Consider the following 19,249-nt stretch of genomic DNA (forward strand, 5'->3'; position numbering starts at 1 on the left):
CGATCGATATGATCCCTACACAGAGTTCATTGCTCCCTACTCCCTGAGCAGGGGAAATCCGTTGAAGTTTACTTCACTTCGGAACATAGGCTGGAATTGGGAACCACTGATGTAGCCTATTGTAGTAATGTTGTCTCTGGTATTCTGGCCTGTGAGTGAGCGTATATGCGTTCAGGGGCCGTGGCTTTGGACTGTGATTGCAGGGAGGTGGGACGTTCGCTTTCAGTGCTATCAGGCTAAAGTTAGCATTTTCCAAGATCTCCTACTGCACCTTTAAGTTGTTTTTATGCATTCAAATAATTAGACATGCTAAAACAGAATATGGTAACAATAAAACATAAGATGAGAAAAAATAAAGCATTCCATAGGGCTCCATACATGTAATTTTTGTTAACTTTTAATAAATTGATGGTAAATTTGATAAGTTTCATGATTTTAATGAATTAAACATGTTTTTTTTATTAATAACATTTTATTTAATCATTAAAAAGGAGTCCAGAAAAAACAACAACTGAATTTGGGAAAAAATAAAACAGATTTCATAGGGCCCTAGTTTAACAAAGCAAAATCTTTTAAAGCACCACTTGAACCTACTTAAAGGAATAGTTCACACAAAATGAAAACTTTACTGGAGAAAGCAGTATTATGGATAGATAACATCTGTTTGAAGTAAAAAATTATTACGTATTACGTATAATAGTAGAGTCTTTAGTGTATAATATGTACATGGTACATCACTTATTTGTATGTATCAAGTAGGCACCTGGAGGTTGCTCCACCAGAGTTTCATTGTACATGTACAATGACTATAAAGTTCTTACTAAATCTTACTAAATGTCTTAATAATGGAATTGTTTATTACAAACATTGCTTCACAAGATGTTAATAGATGGATTTGAGTCGTGTGGATTATTGTGATGTTTTTATCAGCTGTTTGGACTCTCATTCTTACGGCACCCACCCATTCACTGCAGAGGATCTATTGGTGAGCAAGTGATGTAATGCTAAATTTCTCCAGATCTGTTCTGATGAAGAAACAAACTCATCTACATCTTGGATGGCTTGAGGTGGAGTACATTTTCAGAATTTGTTTATTTTTAGGTGAACTATTCCTTTAAGTACCTCTGGAGTAAACATACTACTGCTTGGGAATCATTTAAAAGCATTTTAAACAGTTTGACGTTTATTTATGTTGAGTATGAAGGTCAAATTTAATCAAATTAATTTAAATCATTATAAATCTGTTATCAGTCTTGAAATGGATGGTACAGTAACCGCTGCTGGGTTACTGTACCATCCATTTTAAATAGCAGCAGAATAAGATATTTTCATTGAATTAGTGGTACATAACAAACATCTCGTGATTCCCAAACGGCTGTAAAACGGTACTAGGGGGTCAATAAAAACTTTTAGAAAAAAATAAGCTATCCTGGACTGTCAAAGTAAACATGTAAACTTAAAGGGGTCATATGATGCGATTTCATTTTTTCCTTTCTCTTTGGAGTGTTACAAGCTCTTGGTGCATAAAGAAGATCTGTAAATTTGCAAAGACTAAAGTCTCAAATCCAAAGAGATATTCTTTATAAAAGTTAAGAGTCAGCCACACCCCCCTAAAACATTTCTCTGATCACAAATGCAGACATGGTTTTATGTTTACGCGGCGCAATGCAACGCAACGCGTAAAAAGACAGTGTAAGTCATTATAATCAGTAATTATGTCCCCACTGATGCAACAAATGCCTCGTTTGTAATGGGTTTTCATGTTTTTGTGTCGTTGCTCCGGCCGGGACACGCCATCACAGTATGTGAGGGGCGTAACATTTCCGTCTCACGCTTGAGGTATTCGGCCAATCACAACGCATTGGATAGCTGGCCAATCACAGCACACCTTGCTTTTTCAGACCGATGAGCTTTGTAAAAATCGACGCGTTTCAGAAGGCGGGGCATAGAGGAGAAACAATAATGTACAGTATGTGGAAAATAATGTGTTTTTTTTACTTTAAACCGCATAAACACATTTCATTACACCAAATACACAAAATAATGTTCTTTTTAGCAGCATCATATGACCCCTTTAATATTCTAATAAAATATGTTTAACATACTTTGACATTACTATTTCATTCTGCTTTTCTACTATTTCATTCTGATTATTTTCGAATGGTTTATTCTATTAATTACATATAGTTTTGTGAAAATATATATAATATACAATATACTACAATAATGTTAATCTCAGATACCCCGTCAACTTATTTTTAGCATTTAATTAGACACACACACACACACACACAGTTAAGTGCAATTTTGTATGTGGCAAAATATTGACAAGGAGATAATTATATTTAAGGGTCTTTCGAATCAGAAATTGTGAAAACCACTGTATTACAGTGTTACACTGAAAACAGGCAAAATGCTGTGAATTCTCTGACTCACACCTGAATAATTACACTGAAGGATGTACAGAGGTTAGATCGGTCTCTAACAGATGGTGATGCCCTCCTGTTTAGAATACTAATGTTGGTACATCTTACAAAACCAACTCTGTCATACAGCTGCAATCACTGTGCGTGTATGAACTGGTCTTGCTTTACAGAGACCCATATTAGGGAACCAGATTCTTACAGAGCCCTGACAGCTTCATCTTTTGTTCTTAATTAACAGAGCTGTAAGACGACTGAAGTCTTCTGAGACTTTTTAATTGGGTAAAGCAGTGATGTTGGAATGTACTTTTCCAAGAAAATGACCAGGTCACAAAAAGGTTGTTTTTATGAGCAGTTATTTGAGGGCTTCGTTTGCCCTTTCACTGCCCACCTACTTACGTTTTCTTTTCACTTGTAGAATTTGTATTCATGTTATTGTCATATTTTTCTTTGCATGTAGTACAAGCAGAATAAAAGCTTATATTATATTATTATATTATATATTAATTGCCAGATGTAATTCATATGCTCCAGATGGGAGGGTGTTTTGTACATCCGCTAAGTTATTGTCAGATCCCTTTCTTGGAAATCTTGGAATCTCCATCTGGCTAGGGAAGAGGCGGTGTGTGGTTCTCTCCTGACAGAAGAAACAGTGACGCACAGTGGCACCATGGCAACGAGAGGCTCACCCCCTGCCTGACCCCCATCCTCCTGCTCTCGTTCTCCTGCACAGTCTGTGTTCAGCCGTAGAGGTTACTCACACAGGCATAATTAATGAGATGAACTGATTTGTACTTGGAACATTTAGATATCAATAAGCAGCTTTCTGAATCATCCAGGTTTATGTGTCCTTATTATACACAGAAACACAGAGCAAAAGAGGCTTTTATACCCTGTTGTGGTGGGTTAACATTGGTATACTAGTGTAAAGTGTAACGTACAGTACCTCAAATCTGAAATATATGATATATACTGTAAGAAGACAGAAAGAACTGCTCAATGCAGCAGTTCAGGCTCAACTAATGGCGTGAGTCTGGGGTGGGATTGTCTGTTTGACTGACTAATGGCAGATCAGAGTATGGGAAACCTGTTTAAAAATCATTGAAATTGCTGAAGCTGTTTTCTTTACTGCAGCATAAATCACACACACACCCCAGTGTTTGAAATGTGTTCTTTCAGTTCTTTTTGAAGTTACAAACTGTCTACACCACCACCACAGGTACTCTCACAGCCACTTCTTTTTCACGTCTTGTCATGTTGCTCATTAAATGGCTGGAAAAATCTTCTCACACTCTCGTTTTCCTGGAAGCACAAGATTCTCTGCTACAGGAGCAGCTCAAGTGTTTCTACCTCTCCTTTTTCCTCTAGCTGTCTCATCAGATGCTTTCATCATTTGAATGAAGCTTTACATTTGACTTTTTTTTATTTTTTATCTCAACATGTGACTAAACAGATCCAAATCAAATTTTAGGTCATCCTGGAAAACTGCAGAATAATGTAAAAAAAAAAAAAAAAGAAAGAGAGAGAGAGAAATGCATAAACTAGTAACATGCACAATGCATTTATGTGTAGAGAGAAAAACAACTGACTCAGAAGTGGATATGAAGACCATTAGCACGATTTGTCCTTGTACAGCTAAATGAACCGTTAAAACATGAATGTCTAACATTTGTTAATGTCTTTATAAAGCACATGGTCCTGATTAAACCCCTTAAATTACACTGTCAAAGATCCTGCTCTTTGTACTAGTGCAGTACTGTATGAAGAATTTTCCTTTGACTGCATTTTGTTCAAAACTATCCCAGACTCCCTTTATGAAGTTGAGTAGTGATTAAGAGCCTGGATTGATCAAGAGCAGCATTCATTTTCCCCCTAGTTCTATTATTACCTGTGTCTTCATATCATCAGTGTGTGAGACCTTCACGCCAGGCTTTGTTGATTTGTCATTCTTGTGATATGACATTCATGTCAACAGAGAAAAAATGTCCTCAGAGCATAGTCTTTTTTTTCCTGTAGTAAATTACATTTGTAAATGTCAGCTCTGTGAATCACACTGTTTTATCAGTGATTTAGTTTAGACTGATCTCGGCAGTCTCATGACATTCTGTTAAAACACTGTGAAATGCATCTTTAATTGTTTTAAAACAAAATTGTATTGACTGCAAATGACAAAAAACTGAAAAAAACTCAAATGTTGTTAGTGGACTGATCCTGCCAAGTGATATGAGTTTGTGGGTGAACTTCCTTATGAATGAACACGTAATCAATCTTACTAACAAAACATGTAGTTTTTTACAATACATGTCGTTTTCATTAACAAGTTACTTAAATTACGAATATCACAAGCAATTTATACAAAAGCCAATATACTCACAGTACTGCAGTTTTAAAAAAAGAAGCTATATTAGGCCTTAAATAATAAAAAAGGAGAGTAAAAGAGAGTCAGTTTATCCCATTGGTGAGTTCTTTGATTATCCGTGATATTTCTTAATATCTATATCGGTGAATCCATCAATGAGCCCATTAGTAAAACCTTAAAATGCATTAGTAAACTTTTCAAACTGGACAACCTTATTGAGGAAGATGAATCTATCCAATGTGTAATTTACCATGAGCACCAAGATGCTTCCTAACATGCCAATGAGTTTATCAGAGAACCACTCTGAAACACTGAGAGTAAAGCCAGAGGGATCACTGGACTCATTACTGGAGTTATTGATCTGCTTATAGTGAATGTTACATCAGGAAACTCACACATCCCCTCATCTATGAGCATATTACCTAATCAATAAAACAATATTTATTATCAAACTAATTGATAAACTTGGTGGAGATGCATTCACTCTTAAAAATAAAGGTCCCAAAATCTTTTTTTTTTTTTTTGCCATTTAAGATCCATTTGGGCTCATCAAAGAACTTTCAGTGAATAGTTCTTGTACTGTGCTGAAAATCCTTTACCTTTTTGACTAACTCATGGTAAAAAAATGAGCAGCCTTATGACAATAGCATAATGACAAATTTATAACCATTCTTTGTAGGCAGGGAGAAGAGACTCTTATCCCTAATATGGGTCTCTTCCCAAATTTTTTTGGGAAGTTGTTATACTCTGTGTGAGCAAAGTCAGTAAGTTTTAGTCCAATGTGATAACATTAACTAGCATTTCATAAAAAATAAAATCTCTTAGGGTTAAAAGAATAACTTTTTTTTAGTGAAAGTGAAGTGACGTGTGGCTGAGTATGGTGACCCATATTCGGAATTTGTGCTCTGCATTTAACCCATCCAAGTGCACACACACAGTAGTGAACACACACACACACACACACTGTGAACACACACCCGGAGCAGTGAGCAGCCATGTGCTGCGGTGCCCGGGGAGCAGTTGGGGGTTCGGTGCCTTGCTCAAGGGTCTCACCTCAGTCGTGGTATTGAAGGTGGAAGAGAGTGCTGGTTATTCATTGCATTTTGCAGTGTGACGGGGAAATTGTCTTGCATGAAAATTGTTGGCTGATTGGGAGATGCTTGCAGGAAGGAACTGCATGTTGCTGAAGGAGGTTCTGATAAACATTTGTATTCACTCTGCCATGTATTTGTATAAGAGACAACTCCTGCTGCACAGAACATTCCCCAAACCATGACACTTCCTTCTCCACCTTCACTGACTTCTTTATGCACTTGGGCTTCAGTTTGTCACCGAACATAATGTTTCCCATCTGTCCCAAATAAATTCAACTTTCTCTCATCACTAAAGTGAACTTTGGACCAGTTCTTCTCTCTCCACACAACATGCTCCTCAGCAAAGGTGAGTCTAGCCTTTTGATTCTTTCTGCTGATGAGAGGCTTGGTCACTGCAGAGTGTACTTTCAGTCCGACTTCTCTTAAATGTGCCGAGAAAGATCCATACCCTGTTCAGCGCTGAACTGGCTAGCAATTCCAGCTGCAGTGCCCCTTTTCTTTAGGGGGCATCTGGTTATTCACTCCCCCCACAGATAATCCCTGCCGGACTTGAGACTCAAACCCGCAACCATTAGGCCACGACTGCCGCCCCTCCCTCCCTCCCGCAAAAATTTTTTTTTCCACTATAAAGAACCTTTTGTGCAATGGAAAGTTTTTAAGAGTGTGGATTAAAGCAGCTGAAAAACGAGGGGAAAAGTATCTTGGGGAGCGAGAGACAAGGTGTGTAAATTCCTCATGGTCAGTGTGGCTGTTTTCCTGGCAGTACCATGGAAGTGTCAGGAATAGGAATGCAGTTTTGATGCAGAGAGCCTCATGAATAGTGCATGACTGGTGGAGAGAGAGGAGAGGAGAGCTGCTTCTCTGCTGTCTGCTTCTCTTATGTAATCACATCCCTCCCACTGCAGCAGCACACGGAGTACGGGATTCCCTACTGCACCTGCTCACAAACAGGGAAGAAATAGGCGAGGTGGAGGAAAAAAGGATGGGTAGAATTGTGAGGGATGGAAAGAAATAAGGTTAAAGAAATTATAAATCAGACATACAGATAAAACATAAAGATATTATAAATCACTAAGCATGAAGGTGTTATGTAACTGCAAATTCATATGTAGGTTAAACTATAATATGCAGCTCGTTTTTTTCATTCTGGAATTTAAAGAATTACATCATATACTTTTCTCAGGGGAAAGCACAGGAGTCAAGGTGCAAATTATTAGTGCTGGATTATGCATTCAGAGTGGATTGTGCTCTCTGCCCTGGATTATGTCTATGAATTAAACATATAGACATATAAACAATCTCAATATGTGATACAGCATTTTAAAAAGGCTGAGGATTATGTCATCACATCAAGAGCATCTCCTTCTATGCGTTCATGTCCTTCAGTGAACTCAGCGCTGTACAGTACATATGTATATGTTCCTCTGAGCCTATAGAGCTATTATATGAGCACATAAACAGCTCTTGCATAACATCTCCCTTGCACATGCGCTTCAGATGTCCCTAATCAGTCTCATTTGCTCCAGCACTCTCACAGAGATCAAACCACTTTCTCCAGAGGTCACTGTAATTATCAAACCACACACATTAAGACACTTACAAAGACCTTTAGGTAAGGCATGACTAGAGAAGTGTGCTGTGGGCTTTAGCATAACAGGTTACTATGCAGAATGTCTGATAATGTCATTTTATATTTTACCTCGACATAGTTCATGATCATTTGACTTCAGCCCGGTCCAGCAGACAGATATATACTTCATCTCTAGGAACAATATTAGTGTCAGTCAGAAAGTTGACATTTTATGATAAAAGATGATGTAGTGAAATGTAATTGGGGAATGATGCAAAAATGTAAGTGGGATGATGACTTTGATACACTCATATTATTCGAATGGAATCGTTTTCCACACAGACAGATGATACATATAGAAGCTTAACAAAGAGATGAAACTAAGAGTAATGGCACTTATAAAGAAAGCTATATATGTTATTCTTATTTCAATTGCTGTCCGTGGTGCTGAAACGTTGGAAAGATATTTCAATGTTCTTAGCTTCAAGGAACTGCTTTATGCATTTTGCAGTGTGACGGGGAAATTGTCTTGCAAGAAAATTGCAGGCTGATTGGGAGATGCTTGCAGGAAGGAACTGCATGTTGCTGAAGGAGGTTCTGATAAAAATTTGTATTCACTCTGCCATTTATCTGTATAAGAGACCCAACTCCTGCTGCACAGAACATTCCCCAAACCATGACACTTCCTTCTCCACCTTTCACTGACTTCTTTACGCACTTGGGCTTCAGTCTTTCCCCAGTTTGTCACCGAACATAATGTTTCCCATCAGTCCCAAATAAATTCAACTTTCTCTCATCACTAAAGTGAACTTTGGACCAATTCTTCTCTCTCCACACAACATGCTCCTCAGCAAAGGTGAGTCTAGCCTTTTGATTCTTTCTGCTGATGAGAGGGTCACTGCAGAGTGTACTTTCAGTCCGACTTCTCTTAAATGTGCCGAGAAAGATCCATACCCTGTTCAGCGCTGAACTGGCGAGCAATTCCAGCTGCAGTGCCCCCCTTTCTTTAGGGGGCATCATACCATGTCTTACCCTATATCAGCTGATATGTTTTTTTTTTATCTAACATCATCTAATGCTTGAAGTTAATCTTTTAAATAACTAATTTAATAGAAAATCTCACAATAAACAAATATTTGTAACATCATAATGTACATTATAGTATTGTGATGCCTAAATTCACTTCATTTATGATTGATTTTTGTTTTTAGTGTTTTATTTTGAGTTAGACAAATAGTACAGAATTTTATATTGGCCATATTATGAAAATATTCCTTAAAATATATAAAAACATATCTAACTTTAAATATCATCAACATTTATTTTTATTTATTTGTTCATAAGATTTGCAAATGTGTCTAAGCTGCGTTTGGTGTGTGAAGTCTCTATAGTGAGTTGCTCAGATCCCCAGAGGGTTTGTCTTCATTATGCTGGATGCTCTGTGAGCTGCTGTCTGTCCAGTTGGCTTCAGCCTGCAGTGCTACAGAACTGTCTGTGTTAATGAATTAGAGTGTGCTGGCTAATGAACAAGAAGAAAGGGCCACAGAGAGGAAATAATGGGAGTTCATAGAGCAGCAGCATAAGAGCTGAAATGTGTCGTACCTTCTGCTGTGGAACAGACTCCTCATTAGTTAATTTCTGCTTACAGAGCTAATAACACACAGACCACTTGATTGCTGTTTATACATACTACACTGCAACCAAAGGCATCCTTATATTCCCTCACATTCACACACAATACATTTACAGTCATTAAAAGTGATAAACATTTTACAGGAATGTACTTTTAACTTTTAAGTGAACATTAAATGATGGCAAAGCTAATCAAGCCAATAAAATTAATGTAAATATACACTACGATTCAAAAGTTTGGTGTTAGTAAGAACACAATTAATCAAAAGTGACAGTAAAGACAATTATGAAAAAAAAATCATGGTTTTCACAAAAATATTAAGCAGCATAACTGTTTTCAACATTGATAATAATAAATGTTTCTTGAGCAGCAAATCAGCATATTAGAATGATAAGTAATGATGCTGAAAATTCAGCTTTGACATCACATGAATACATTACATTTAAACGATATTAAGTATATTAAAATAAGAAAAGTTATTTTAAACTAATATTTCACAATATTACTGTTTTTACTGTATTTTTGATTAATTAAATTGCGCTCTTACGCTTTGGTAAGCGTAAGAGACTTCTTTCAAAATCATAAAAATATAAAACTTTCCAACCCCAAACTTTTAAATGGCTATATCCAATACTGACATCATAATATCAACATAATATTATAAAGGATGAAGAGTATCGACATCTATATTGTGAACTGTATGGATCTACAGTGCTGTGTACTGCTCTATAATATGAGTTTCTAATATAAATTACAGTATATTATTCTTGGTCACAAGGCTGTCTATCGCCATATTGATTCATTACATGGAATTGCTCCACAAGGTAGAAGCCATGCAGGACTCTTGACTGCAGGCAATTAAAGCTTTTTCGAGGGATGATTCATCTTGGTCCAGAGGAAGTGGATACAGTTGGCTATATCACTGGCTCAACTACATGCCAGCACCAGCCAGGAAACCATCAAAAACAACATTCGCTCCCCAGTGCAGTGCTAGTTGTCACCTTCTTGCAACACGGTCCTCTGTTAAGTGTCATTTTACTTTTGTTCACACTGGAAACAACACAAAAGTCCTCCAAGAACAGCAATGAAGTGTAACAGTTTTTTGATTCCCAGTGTTTTTTTCCTCTGGTATCAATCTGATTGCTCTGTTGCTTCAGTATTTGATTTTGTTGGCACAATATGACTATTTAATATCCCAATTCCAGAAGTAAGTAGATTAAAATAAGATGCAAGACGCCATTAGAACAAACCGAATTGGCAAAAAGAAAGACGAGAGTGGTTGCCTGGTGAACGGCCTGTAGAATGATAATACAATTACAGCGATCGAAGTCAACAAATAAAGCACAAAAACACATTTTAAAAGTATATCTTAATATAAACATTTTATTCAGTGCATTGTATGTACACGTCAAATAAGAAACAACTTGAAGGTACGTGGCAGAGTGCCAGTTAGTACATACATGTTGTTTGTCAGTTTTATCCTGGTAGTTTGGAACATATGATCCAGGGGGGAGTTAATACACATCATGCAGCTCTATTCCTCACCTCCCTGCAGTCTCCCATGCAACAGATACTGTATGTTCATCTAAAAGAAGAAAGAAACCCAGAAAGAAACAGAAGAGAGAAGAACCCCCCTGTAGCATAAATGACGTTATGTTGCTCGAGGGAAAGGATATATACTGTACTACAGGCCACAAAAAGGGTCCTTATTGTACACAACCTGATTTGTACATGCCCTGTATAAGATTTTTTTTTTTTTTCCCATTTTTTCACTTTTACAAATTAGACATACCCTAAAAAAATTCAACCAACTTAAGTTCCACAGTATGATTTTTTGTTTGCTCATTTAAATAGAAAATTGTCACCACCCTACATTACTTGTACACAAAACGCAGTCCAGGTGGGAGTCCAGCCATGTCTCGGAAATCACCGGCAACGGTGACCAGCATTGACCAAAGGAGAGTCGACATGTGCGGGAAAGGCAAAAACACAAGCACACAGACTAAAGGAACTTAGAAAACAGACAACGGGACGCAAAAGAGACAAAAGGGTTGACATCGAACAGTCCTCATGAACCACACATCCATCTCTTCGAATACTGAAACCTCTCACTAATCAGAAAAAAAACCTGTTCATCGCTTCCTGTCATGCGTATATATATATGTACCGGTGTGGTCTGACGGCTCGAGGGGAAACTCTCACAGTTCTGTCTTTGGTGCGCTGGATCTCCAGTCGCTGTTTAAACCTCGAAAAACACTGATTTGGGGAAGAACAAGAGGAAGAGAAAGTAAGAAAAGCTCACAGCTAATTCAAACAATTAGCAAGCCATGGCCTCTTGCTTCTGAGAGGCTCAGCTTCACTCATCATGTGAGCAGAACGCAGGCTTTATATTCCCATGCTAGAGAGCCAAGCCCTCTAAGCGAGTGCACAAGAACGCAGGAGCCCCCCACGCACCGGGATGGGCGCATCTCTATCGCTTCACACACTTAGGAAGCATGGAGGACAGGGGTGCCTTCCTTCCACTGCACCCGTGCAGCTAAAACCCTCACTTACTGCCCTGAACTCTTAACAAATGCATTCCTTGATCAGGACCTGCAATGCTAGGAAATGAACCTTGATGATTGACGTTCAACTGCTGAGAGGGACTTAAACGCAACGTCCCATTTTAAGAAAGGCTACAATTTCGGTGTTTCACATGGAAAAGGCTATTATAGTGGTGATCAAGAAAAAAACCAACAAGCTAAACATAACAAAAAACAAGCTAATTATAAAGAAGTCCAATCAAATGTTACTCTAGTTTGTGAGTGGTTATGTTATGTTTCATGTTGTCCTGAACCGCTGAGAGCTTTTTGGAGAGAAGTCTGTGTGAAGTCACAAGCATTCAGAGGTTTTGGTGAAGGCGTAAGGTAGCGGGCCGGGCAAACCGGGCTACGTTGACTCGTTCTGACTCACAGCTTTGCCCCCGTTCAGCACAGCGGAGGCACTCCGGCTTTTAGTGGGTGTGCCGCTACCAGAACGTGAGAACTCGGTCAGGTCGTGCAGAGAGGGTTCCCTGTACATGGCCACTGAAAAAACCGGAAACAAATAAAGAGCGTGTGGTTAGTAAAAACATCCCAACATTTTTTGTTAGATGTGCACAGAGAAAATGCTAATGGGATGCAAATGTGCTTGTTTACTTCATGAATGTCCCTGATTAAATGTGAACAGGCTGAACATTTTCTGTCAGTTTTAGTAAAAAAAAAAAAGTTATTGTATTGTGTTTGTGTATTTACCCATTTGCAATTTAGGCATTTATTAAATATGCACAGAAAATGTAAAACTTCAATGTGATCAATAACTAGTGGTTGGTAATTGTAAGCCTTTTATTTATCCAAAAAAAAAAAAATCCAGTAATAAATATTAAGGAACAAAACTCATCTATCCAAAAGTGAAATCTGAAATCAGGGCTCTATACCTATTATGAAATGTGAGATACTCCATTTACAATATGACAAATATATACACTACTGTTCAAAAGTTTGGGGTCAGTAAGATTTTTAAAAAAGAAATTAATACTTTTATTCAGCAATGATGCATTAAATTGTTCAGAAGTGACCGTAAAAGACTGAAGGATCATTTAACTGTAAAGACTGGAATAATGGCTGCTGAAATTACCATTACAGGAATCAATTACATTTCAAAATATATATTAGAAGAGAAAACAGTTATTTTACATTGTAATAATATTTCACAATATTACTGTTTTTACAGTATTTTTGATCAAACAAATGCAGTCTTGGTGAGCATAAGAGACTTTCAAAAAACAAAAAAATCATGCAGACATACTGTACAAACTTTGAACAGTAGTGTACATCCTGTACATGACTTAATTTGAGAATTGATGTTGCAAAATATTACCATATACAGTACATTAAGTCAAAACTGTTAAAATGTTAGACAGTCCCACTGAGTTACACAAACTGGGCAAAACCACTGAGATACAGCAGAGCAGGCTGTGAAAAGCGATTATAGGAGAATGTGAGTCAAGCAGAAAAAGTTCTGAGAGGCACCTGTTCACTCCATGTCTTAACTTTTCAACAGAAACATTTGTTTTAGAGAGCTAATATCTATGTCTTGCTGTATAGAAAACGTGATTCTTGTTATCTGACACAAACATCAGACCCAAGCACTTCAGACAGTACTTTCACATCACCACTCCAGAAATCTACAAGGCAACAAATGTGCTAAAATTCATCTGTCTGATCGTCTTAACGATGGATGTGCAGTGCAGGGAGCATCACAAAGACTTCCTTTAACTTCACACAAAGCTGCTTCTGCCTGCAACATGCAATCGATACAGCACTTAAGTGGAAAGCTCTACGAATCGATAGTTGACGTATTGGTTGTGCAACCGAGTGTCAAGCTTCTCACCAGAAGGATGCAGGAGTTTCAGAGGCCAGGTCATTATTAGTGCACTCTGTAGAGCTTTCTCTGGGCTTTGTCATATACCAGCTAGTCATTAAAGTCAAACCTTCTGGACCAATGTGCTTCAAAGTGTGACTGCGTCAATATAGCAATACATGGTTGAAGTGTTAAACACTTTTAAATGTTTAAAACATTTTTCTAATTATAGTAATTGAACATAAATGAGGCCTCAAGCTCAGGGATTATGGATGCAGATACATCAGCGTATGGGGTCCTGTTCTTTGGCAGTGGTAATGATCGTACAGGCTGACTTTATATGTGTGTGTGTGTGTGTGCACTGAACAGAGACTATAGTGCTTTGTGAGCTGAGAGCTGGCAGCCGAAGCCATGTTCACAGAGAGGAGACAGATCCTTAATTGGTCCTTTGGAAGAATACTGCTGGAGAATCTTTATAAGGCAGCGAGCAAAATTCCAATTCCCTCTCTCTCTTCAAATTACATAACTCTCTCCTCGACAACAACTAAACTCATAACTGACACAATCATTGCTTTTCTACATGAAATATTATGGTAACACTTTGCAATAAAGTTGCAAGTTGCAACTAAAGCTACCACTAGTGAAACAAGTTTGACAATTAATTTATTTCCACAGCATTTATTAATCTAGCTTAATGTTTCTTATTATATACAATTGATCATTGTTAATTCATGTTCATCCATAATACATTAAAGGTCACATATTTTACACCTTTCTGGAGTTTTATTTTAAGTCTTGATGTCCTTAAGAATATATATTTGCGGTATAAGTACCAAAAACCATCTCAATATATTTTTACAGCTCCTCTCTCAGGAGCTCTGCTGAGAACAGGTCGATTTTGGCCTGTCTAATTAATATTCATGAGCCTCTCTTCTGATTGGCCTGTTGTTTTCTGAGTGACGCATGGCCAGGCCAACCACAGGTAACTAGGGTCAGCCAACGTCACAACGCTAGCTGGAGGCAGCAAAACAAAGGGGAAACTGGAGGCGGCCCATTCAAACCAGCGACGATTCGGCTACATAAGGAGCTTAAAATATCATCTTGTTGTGATCGCCAGAATCAACGTAATACAGCCTCAAATTAGAAATTTGATCGCTTATCTGCTGCCACTGCCAGACAAAAAACTGACGACAGCTGTGGTTAAACGCGATAAAACGAGCAGACTGGACAGAAACGATCGTCAAAAATGCTCGCGTTTGCAGCGCACACTTCTTATCAGAAAAGGTTCAATAAAGTATTCTCTTTTGTTGTTATGGGCATGTCTACAGATTTCTTGCCATATGTCTGTTTGTAATTGTATACATTGTTGTGATTAATTGTGGCTGGAACAACAATGTAGCTGTAAAAATAGTTTCCTGCTGAAATTGAAATGTATATACATCTTCATCATGACTAGATAGACACGGTGAGTTTGTCTTTACTATACACGTTAGATGTGATCCACCCCATAGTAACAATCCTGTCAGATCATCCATCCTTTGTGAGTGAGAGTGTAACCTTACAGGTCGGCCGATCTTGTCTGGGGGTTTGGCAAAAGGAGAGTGGGACGGTGGGCGGTGCTCGGGGTGGTGACTGAAGGCGGTGACTGTGTAGTTCTGACGTCAACTTTTTACAGAAGTCACAACGGTTCGTGAAAAATCACAGCTACTTTATGCAGGCTGTGTGCATTTTACTGTGGACTGACTGTTTTGAAACTTATATGGTAGTTAAATAGCCCTTAGACCTCAGTTATGTGAAAAAAGCCAGGAAATTTCAGTTTTGACAATATGGGACCTTTAATGTTAATTTAGTTTGACATGTAAAAAATATACAGTATTTGTATTTACTACTGTTTAAAAGGGTCAGTAAGATTTTTTAAAGAAATAATATTGTTTTCAGCAAGGATGCATTAAAATTAATCAAAAGTAAAGCCTTCTATAATGTTTGAAAAGATATTTATTTCAAATAAATGCTGTCTATTCAAAGGATTCTGAAAAAAAGTATCAGTTTTTTCAATATTGATAATAATAAGAAACATTTTTTTAAAGCAAATCAGCATATTAGAATGATTTCTGAAGGATCATGTGACACTGAATACCGAAGTAAAATGAAAAAGAGTTATTTTAAATTGTAATAATATTTCACAATATTACTCAGTTTTACTGTATTTTTAATCAAATAAATACAGCCTTAAAGGGTTAGTTCACCCAAAAATGAAAATTAGACTGTGTTTTACTCACCCTCAAGGCATCCTAGGTGTATATGACTTTCTTCTTTCAGACGAATCCAGTCGGAGTTATATAAAAAATTGTCCTTGCTATTCCAAGCACTATCATTGCAGTTAGCGGGTGTTGCAGATGAACAGTCCACAAGTTGTCAAATAAAGTGCGCGCATTCATAATAAACGTGCCTCACACCACTCCAGGGGGGTGAATAAAGGCCTCCTGTAGTGAATCCATGCGTTTTTGTAAGAAAAATATCCATATTTCAAACGTAATAAACACTTTTCTATTACTTCCGTTATCTGTCATACGCGGAAGCCGTTCTGGCGGATGACGTAGGACGTCGGCGTTGCGTGATAAGTGACGAACGCGGAGAGAGAACAAAACAAAACACCGGTCATGAATTAGAAGTACAAACCGAGGATTTGCAAAGAAAAATGTCGGAGGATTTCAATATAAACCAAGAGGAGACTGGTTTTCCTTTGCTAAAGTAAGGAAACTGACTTCCTTTGCTCCTATAAACAAACTTGCGAGACTATCTCAGAGGCGTGCGCGCTGCGCATACGTCATACGCCTTCCGCCGGAACGGCTTCCGCATATGACAGATAACGGAAGTGAGAGAAAAGTGTTTATTACGTTTTAAATATGGATATTTTTCTTATAAAAACGCATGGATTCACTACAGGAGGCCTTTACTCACCCCCCCGGAGCGGTGTGAGGCACGTTTTATTATGGATGCGCGCGTTTTATTTGACGACTTGTGGACTGTTCAACTGCAACACCCGCTGACTGCAATGAAAGAGCTTGGAATAGCAAGGTCAATTTTTAATATAACTCCGACTGGATTTGTCTGAAAGAAGAAAGTCATATACACCTAGGATGCCTCGAGGGTGAGTAAAACACAGTCTAATTTTCATTTTTGGGTGAACTAACCCTTTAATGAACATAAGAGGCTTCTTTCAAAACAAAAAAATCTTACTGATGCCAAACTTTTGTTTTATTTATATTAAACTACTGCATTAACTAATGTTAATTGTTAATTAATGTATTGTAAAATGTAACCAATATGTTTATGTATTTACACACATTTTAAAACACCTAACTAAATTTAGGTGAAGAATGTGTGACTATCTTAGTCTTACAGCTACTACAAAAGGAAAAAAAAATTGTCTGGTTTCCCAGTAAAAATATGTGAACATCCTTAAAATAAGACAGCATTTACTTGAGAAGCAACTTAAGACATTTATTCAGACAATTTATCTTGAATAGGTGTATTATCTATTGTTATTTCACCCTTTTTAAGTATAAATCTCACTCAATGGCTGTGCACTGGCCTCTGAAATCAGCTCTAGTAAAGCATCTCCGCAGTGAATGCAGTGTGGAGCCAGTAGCATCAGACTGTCCTTCCAAGCTAATGCATTACTCCTGCTGTCTCTTACATTACCAACATTCACCATTATCCTCTTATCACACTACAAGCCTCTTTAGAAAAAGGAAATGCATTTTCAAGGGCTAAGACATTTTCTCTGAGAACAAAATGTTTCTCAGCTGTTAAGCCTCCATTTTTAATTACAATCAAATAAAAGACCTTGTTTTAATTCTTTAAGCAATGAAAAGCGTTATTGATTTCTGTTAATAGCTGAATTGTGTGACATTATCAGACATTATGTTCAAAAACTCATTTGTGCAGCGTGAGTCATTTGATAAATTACTGCTTTACATAAAAACAAAGCAGCTCATAGTTTGGAGAGCCGTCTCTCCTTCATTAAGAGAAAAATCCCAATTATGCGTCTACTAAATGACGAGCAAGGCATTAAAAGTCAATCTAAAAGCAATTAAACTAAATGTTTACCTTGAAATTGGCACATCTTTGATGCTCAGAAATAAACGTACTATTTATGCGTAGAGCCTCTTAATGTTTTAAAATGTAAGCTTTCATTCATCCTTTTTCCAAAGCTTGTTGCAACAACAAAAAACTTCCAGAGAGTTAGGATTTGTGCTTAGAACGCACTCTCTCTGTGTTCGTTGACAAAACAGTATGCAGCCGGCAGATGAAAGCCACAAGGAACTTTTGCAATTGCACAAAGCTCTGTTGTGTTCTGCTCTGAGATGGCTGCCTTGGCCTGGATGGAAGGGTACAGCGCTGTTTGCTGTCAAAAGCTGCTTTATCATTCCAGAGGCTTCTGCCACAGACGACGCTTTAAACTGTCTGATTGTGCTGGAGTCTGCAGCGCTCCTTATGGACTCCACTATCCACATCTCATCACCTCAGCAAAGAGCCTAAGACCAGCGTTTCCCTCAGGCGAGAGAACAGCATGCCACACTAAACGCAGGTGGAGGGACAATAAAAGGGCAGATTGTGTGCTCACAGGTCTGGAACCTGTAGTTTAGAGCATTCAGTGGGGCACATATAATGGAATTTCATTTTGACAATGAAAAAAAGATACAATACACAATAAAAATATGCTTTGCGTTTTATTTCCTGCCCAGTAGATGAATCATCAGGGTTCCCACAAACTAACAAATGACTTTTCCAGTCATTCGTGGTTACGAGAGGCTTTTTAAAGAATCATTTTATAGAGATTGCACTAATTTTTAGTTGATTAAATATTGTAGAGCTGGATACTGACGTTCAAAAATAATTTTATGGAGTAACTTAAAGGATTAGTTCACTTGCAGAATAAAACTTTCCTGATAATTTACTGAGCCCCATGTCATCCAAGATGTTTATGTCTTTCTTTTTTCAGTCACAAAGAAATTAAGGTTTTTGAGGAAAACATTTCAGGATTTTTCTCCATATAATGGACTTCAACGGTGGCCAATGGGCTGATGGTCCAAATTGCATTTTCAATGCATCTTCAAAGTGCTCTACACAACCCCAGCCGAGGAATAAGGGTCTTATGTAGTGAAACGATTGGTCATTTTCTAAAAAAAAAAAAAATATATATATATATATATATATATATATACTTCACGCATTACGTAGTCATGTTGGAAGTACCGACCCAATGTTTACAAAGCAAACGTGCAAAGGAAGTCAAACGCCCTTGACAAAAAAAGGTAAAACAACGATGTCGGACGATTTTGAAGTTGTAGGAAAAAATGAGATGGAGTTTTTCGCGCTACCATACCTTTTTGAACCGGAGTACACAGACGAAGAGCTAACTGCACTTGACCTTTCCAATGCGATTACGTCATGCATGAATTTGCAGATGCGCATCGCGGAGCTAGTGCAAGAAGTGCATTTGTGGTTAAAAAGTACATACATTTTATTTATTTATTTATTTTTTGAAAATGACAGATCATTTTGCTAGATAAGACCCTTATTCCTCGGCTGGGGTTGTGTAGAGCCCTTTGAAGCTGCAATGAAAATGCAATTTGGACCTTTAACCCATTGGCCACCATTGAAGTCCATTATATGGAGAAAATTCCTGGAATGTTTTCCTCAAAAACCTTAATTTCTTTGTGACTGAAGAAAAGAAGACATAAACATCTTGGATGACATGGGGGTGAGTAAATTATCAGGACA

General features: G+C 37.7%; 1 protein-coding gene and 1 long non-coding RNA gene across 5 annotated transcripts in view; one reads left to right on the top strand and one right to left on the bottom strand.

The window, feature by feature from the left end:
• Positions 1-3,168, top strand: part of LOC107751981 (uncharacterized) — a 65,008-nt gene extending 61,840 nt beyond the window's left edge. Inside the window, exon 4 of the long non-coding RNA XR_001641321.1 lies at positions 3,036-3,168. This is a non-coding gene — a long non-coding RNA (uncharacterized LOC107751981). The remainder of the gene's footprint in view (positions 1-3,035) is intronic.
• Positions 3,169-10,477: 7,309 nt separating this feature from the next.
• fgf13a (fibroblast growth factor 13a) overlaps positions 10,478-19,249 on the bottom strand; it is a 146,709-nt gene continuing 137,937 nt past the window's right edge. For all 4 annotated transcript variants that reach the window (XM_016567796.1, XM_016567797.1, XM_016567795.1 and 1 more), the window contains one exon: positions 10,478-12,144. In XM_016567796.1, the coding sequence (XP_016423282.1) occupies positions 12,008-12,144 (137 nt within the window). In that variant the 3' untranslated portion in view covers positions 10,478-12,007. The remainder of the gene's footprint in view (positions 12,145-19,249) is intronic.

The sequence above is a fragment of the Sinocyclocheilus rhinocerous genome, unplaced genomic scaffold (assembly GCF_001515625.1).
Source record: "Sinocyclocheilus rhinocerous isolate Xijiao unplaced genomic scaffold, SAMN03320098_v1.1 scaffold662, whole genome shotgun sequence".
NCBI classification, from domain to species: Eukaryota; Metazoa; Chordata; class Actinopteri; order Cypriniformes; family Cyprinidae; genus Sinocyclocheilus; species Sinocyclocheilus rhinocerous.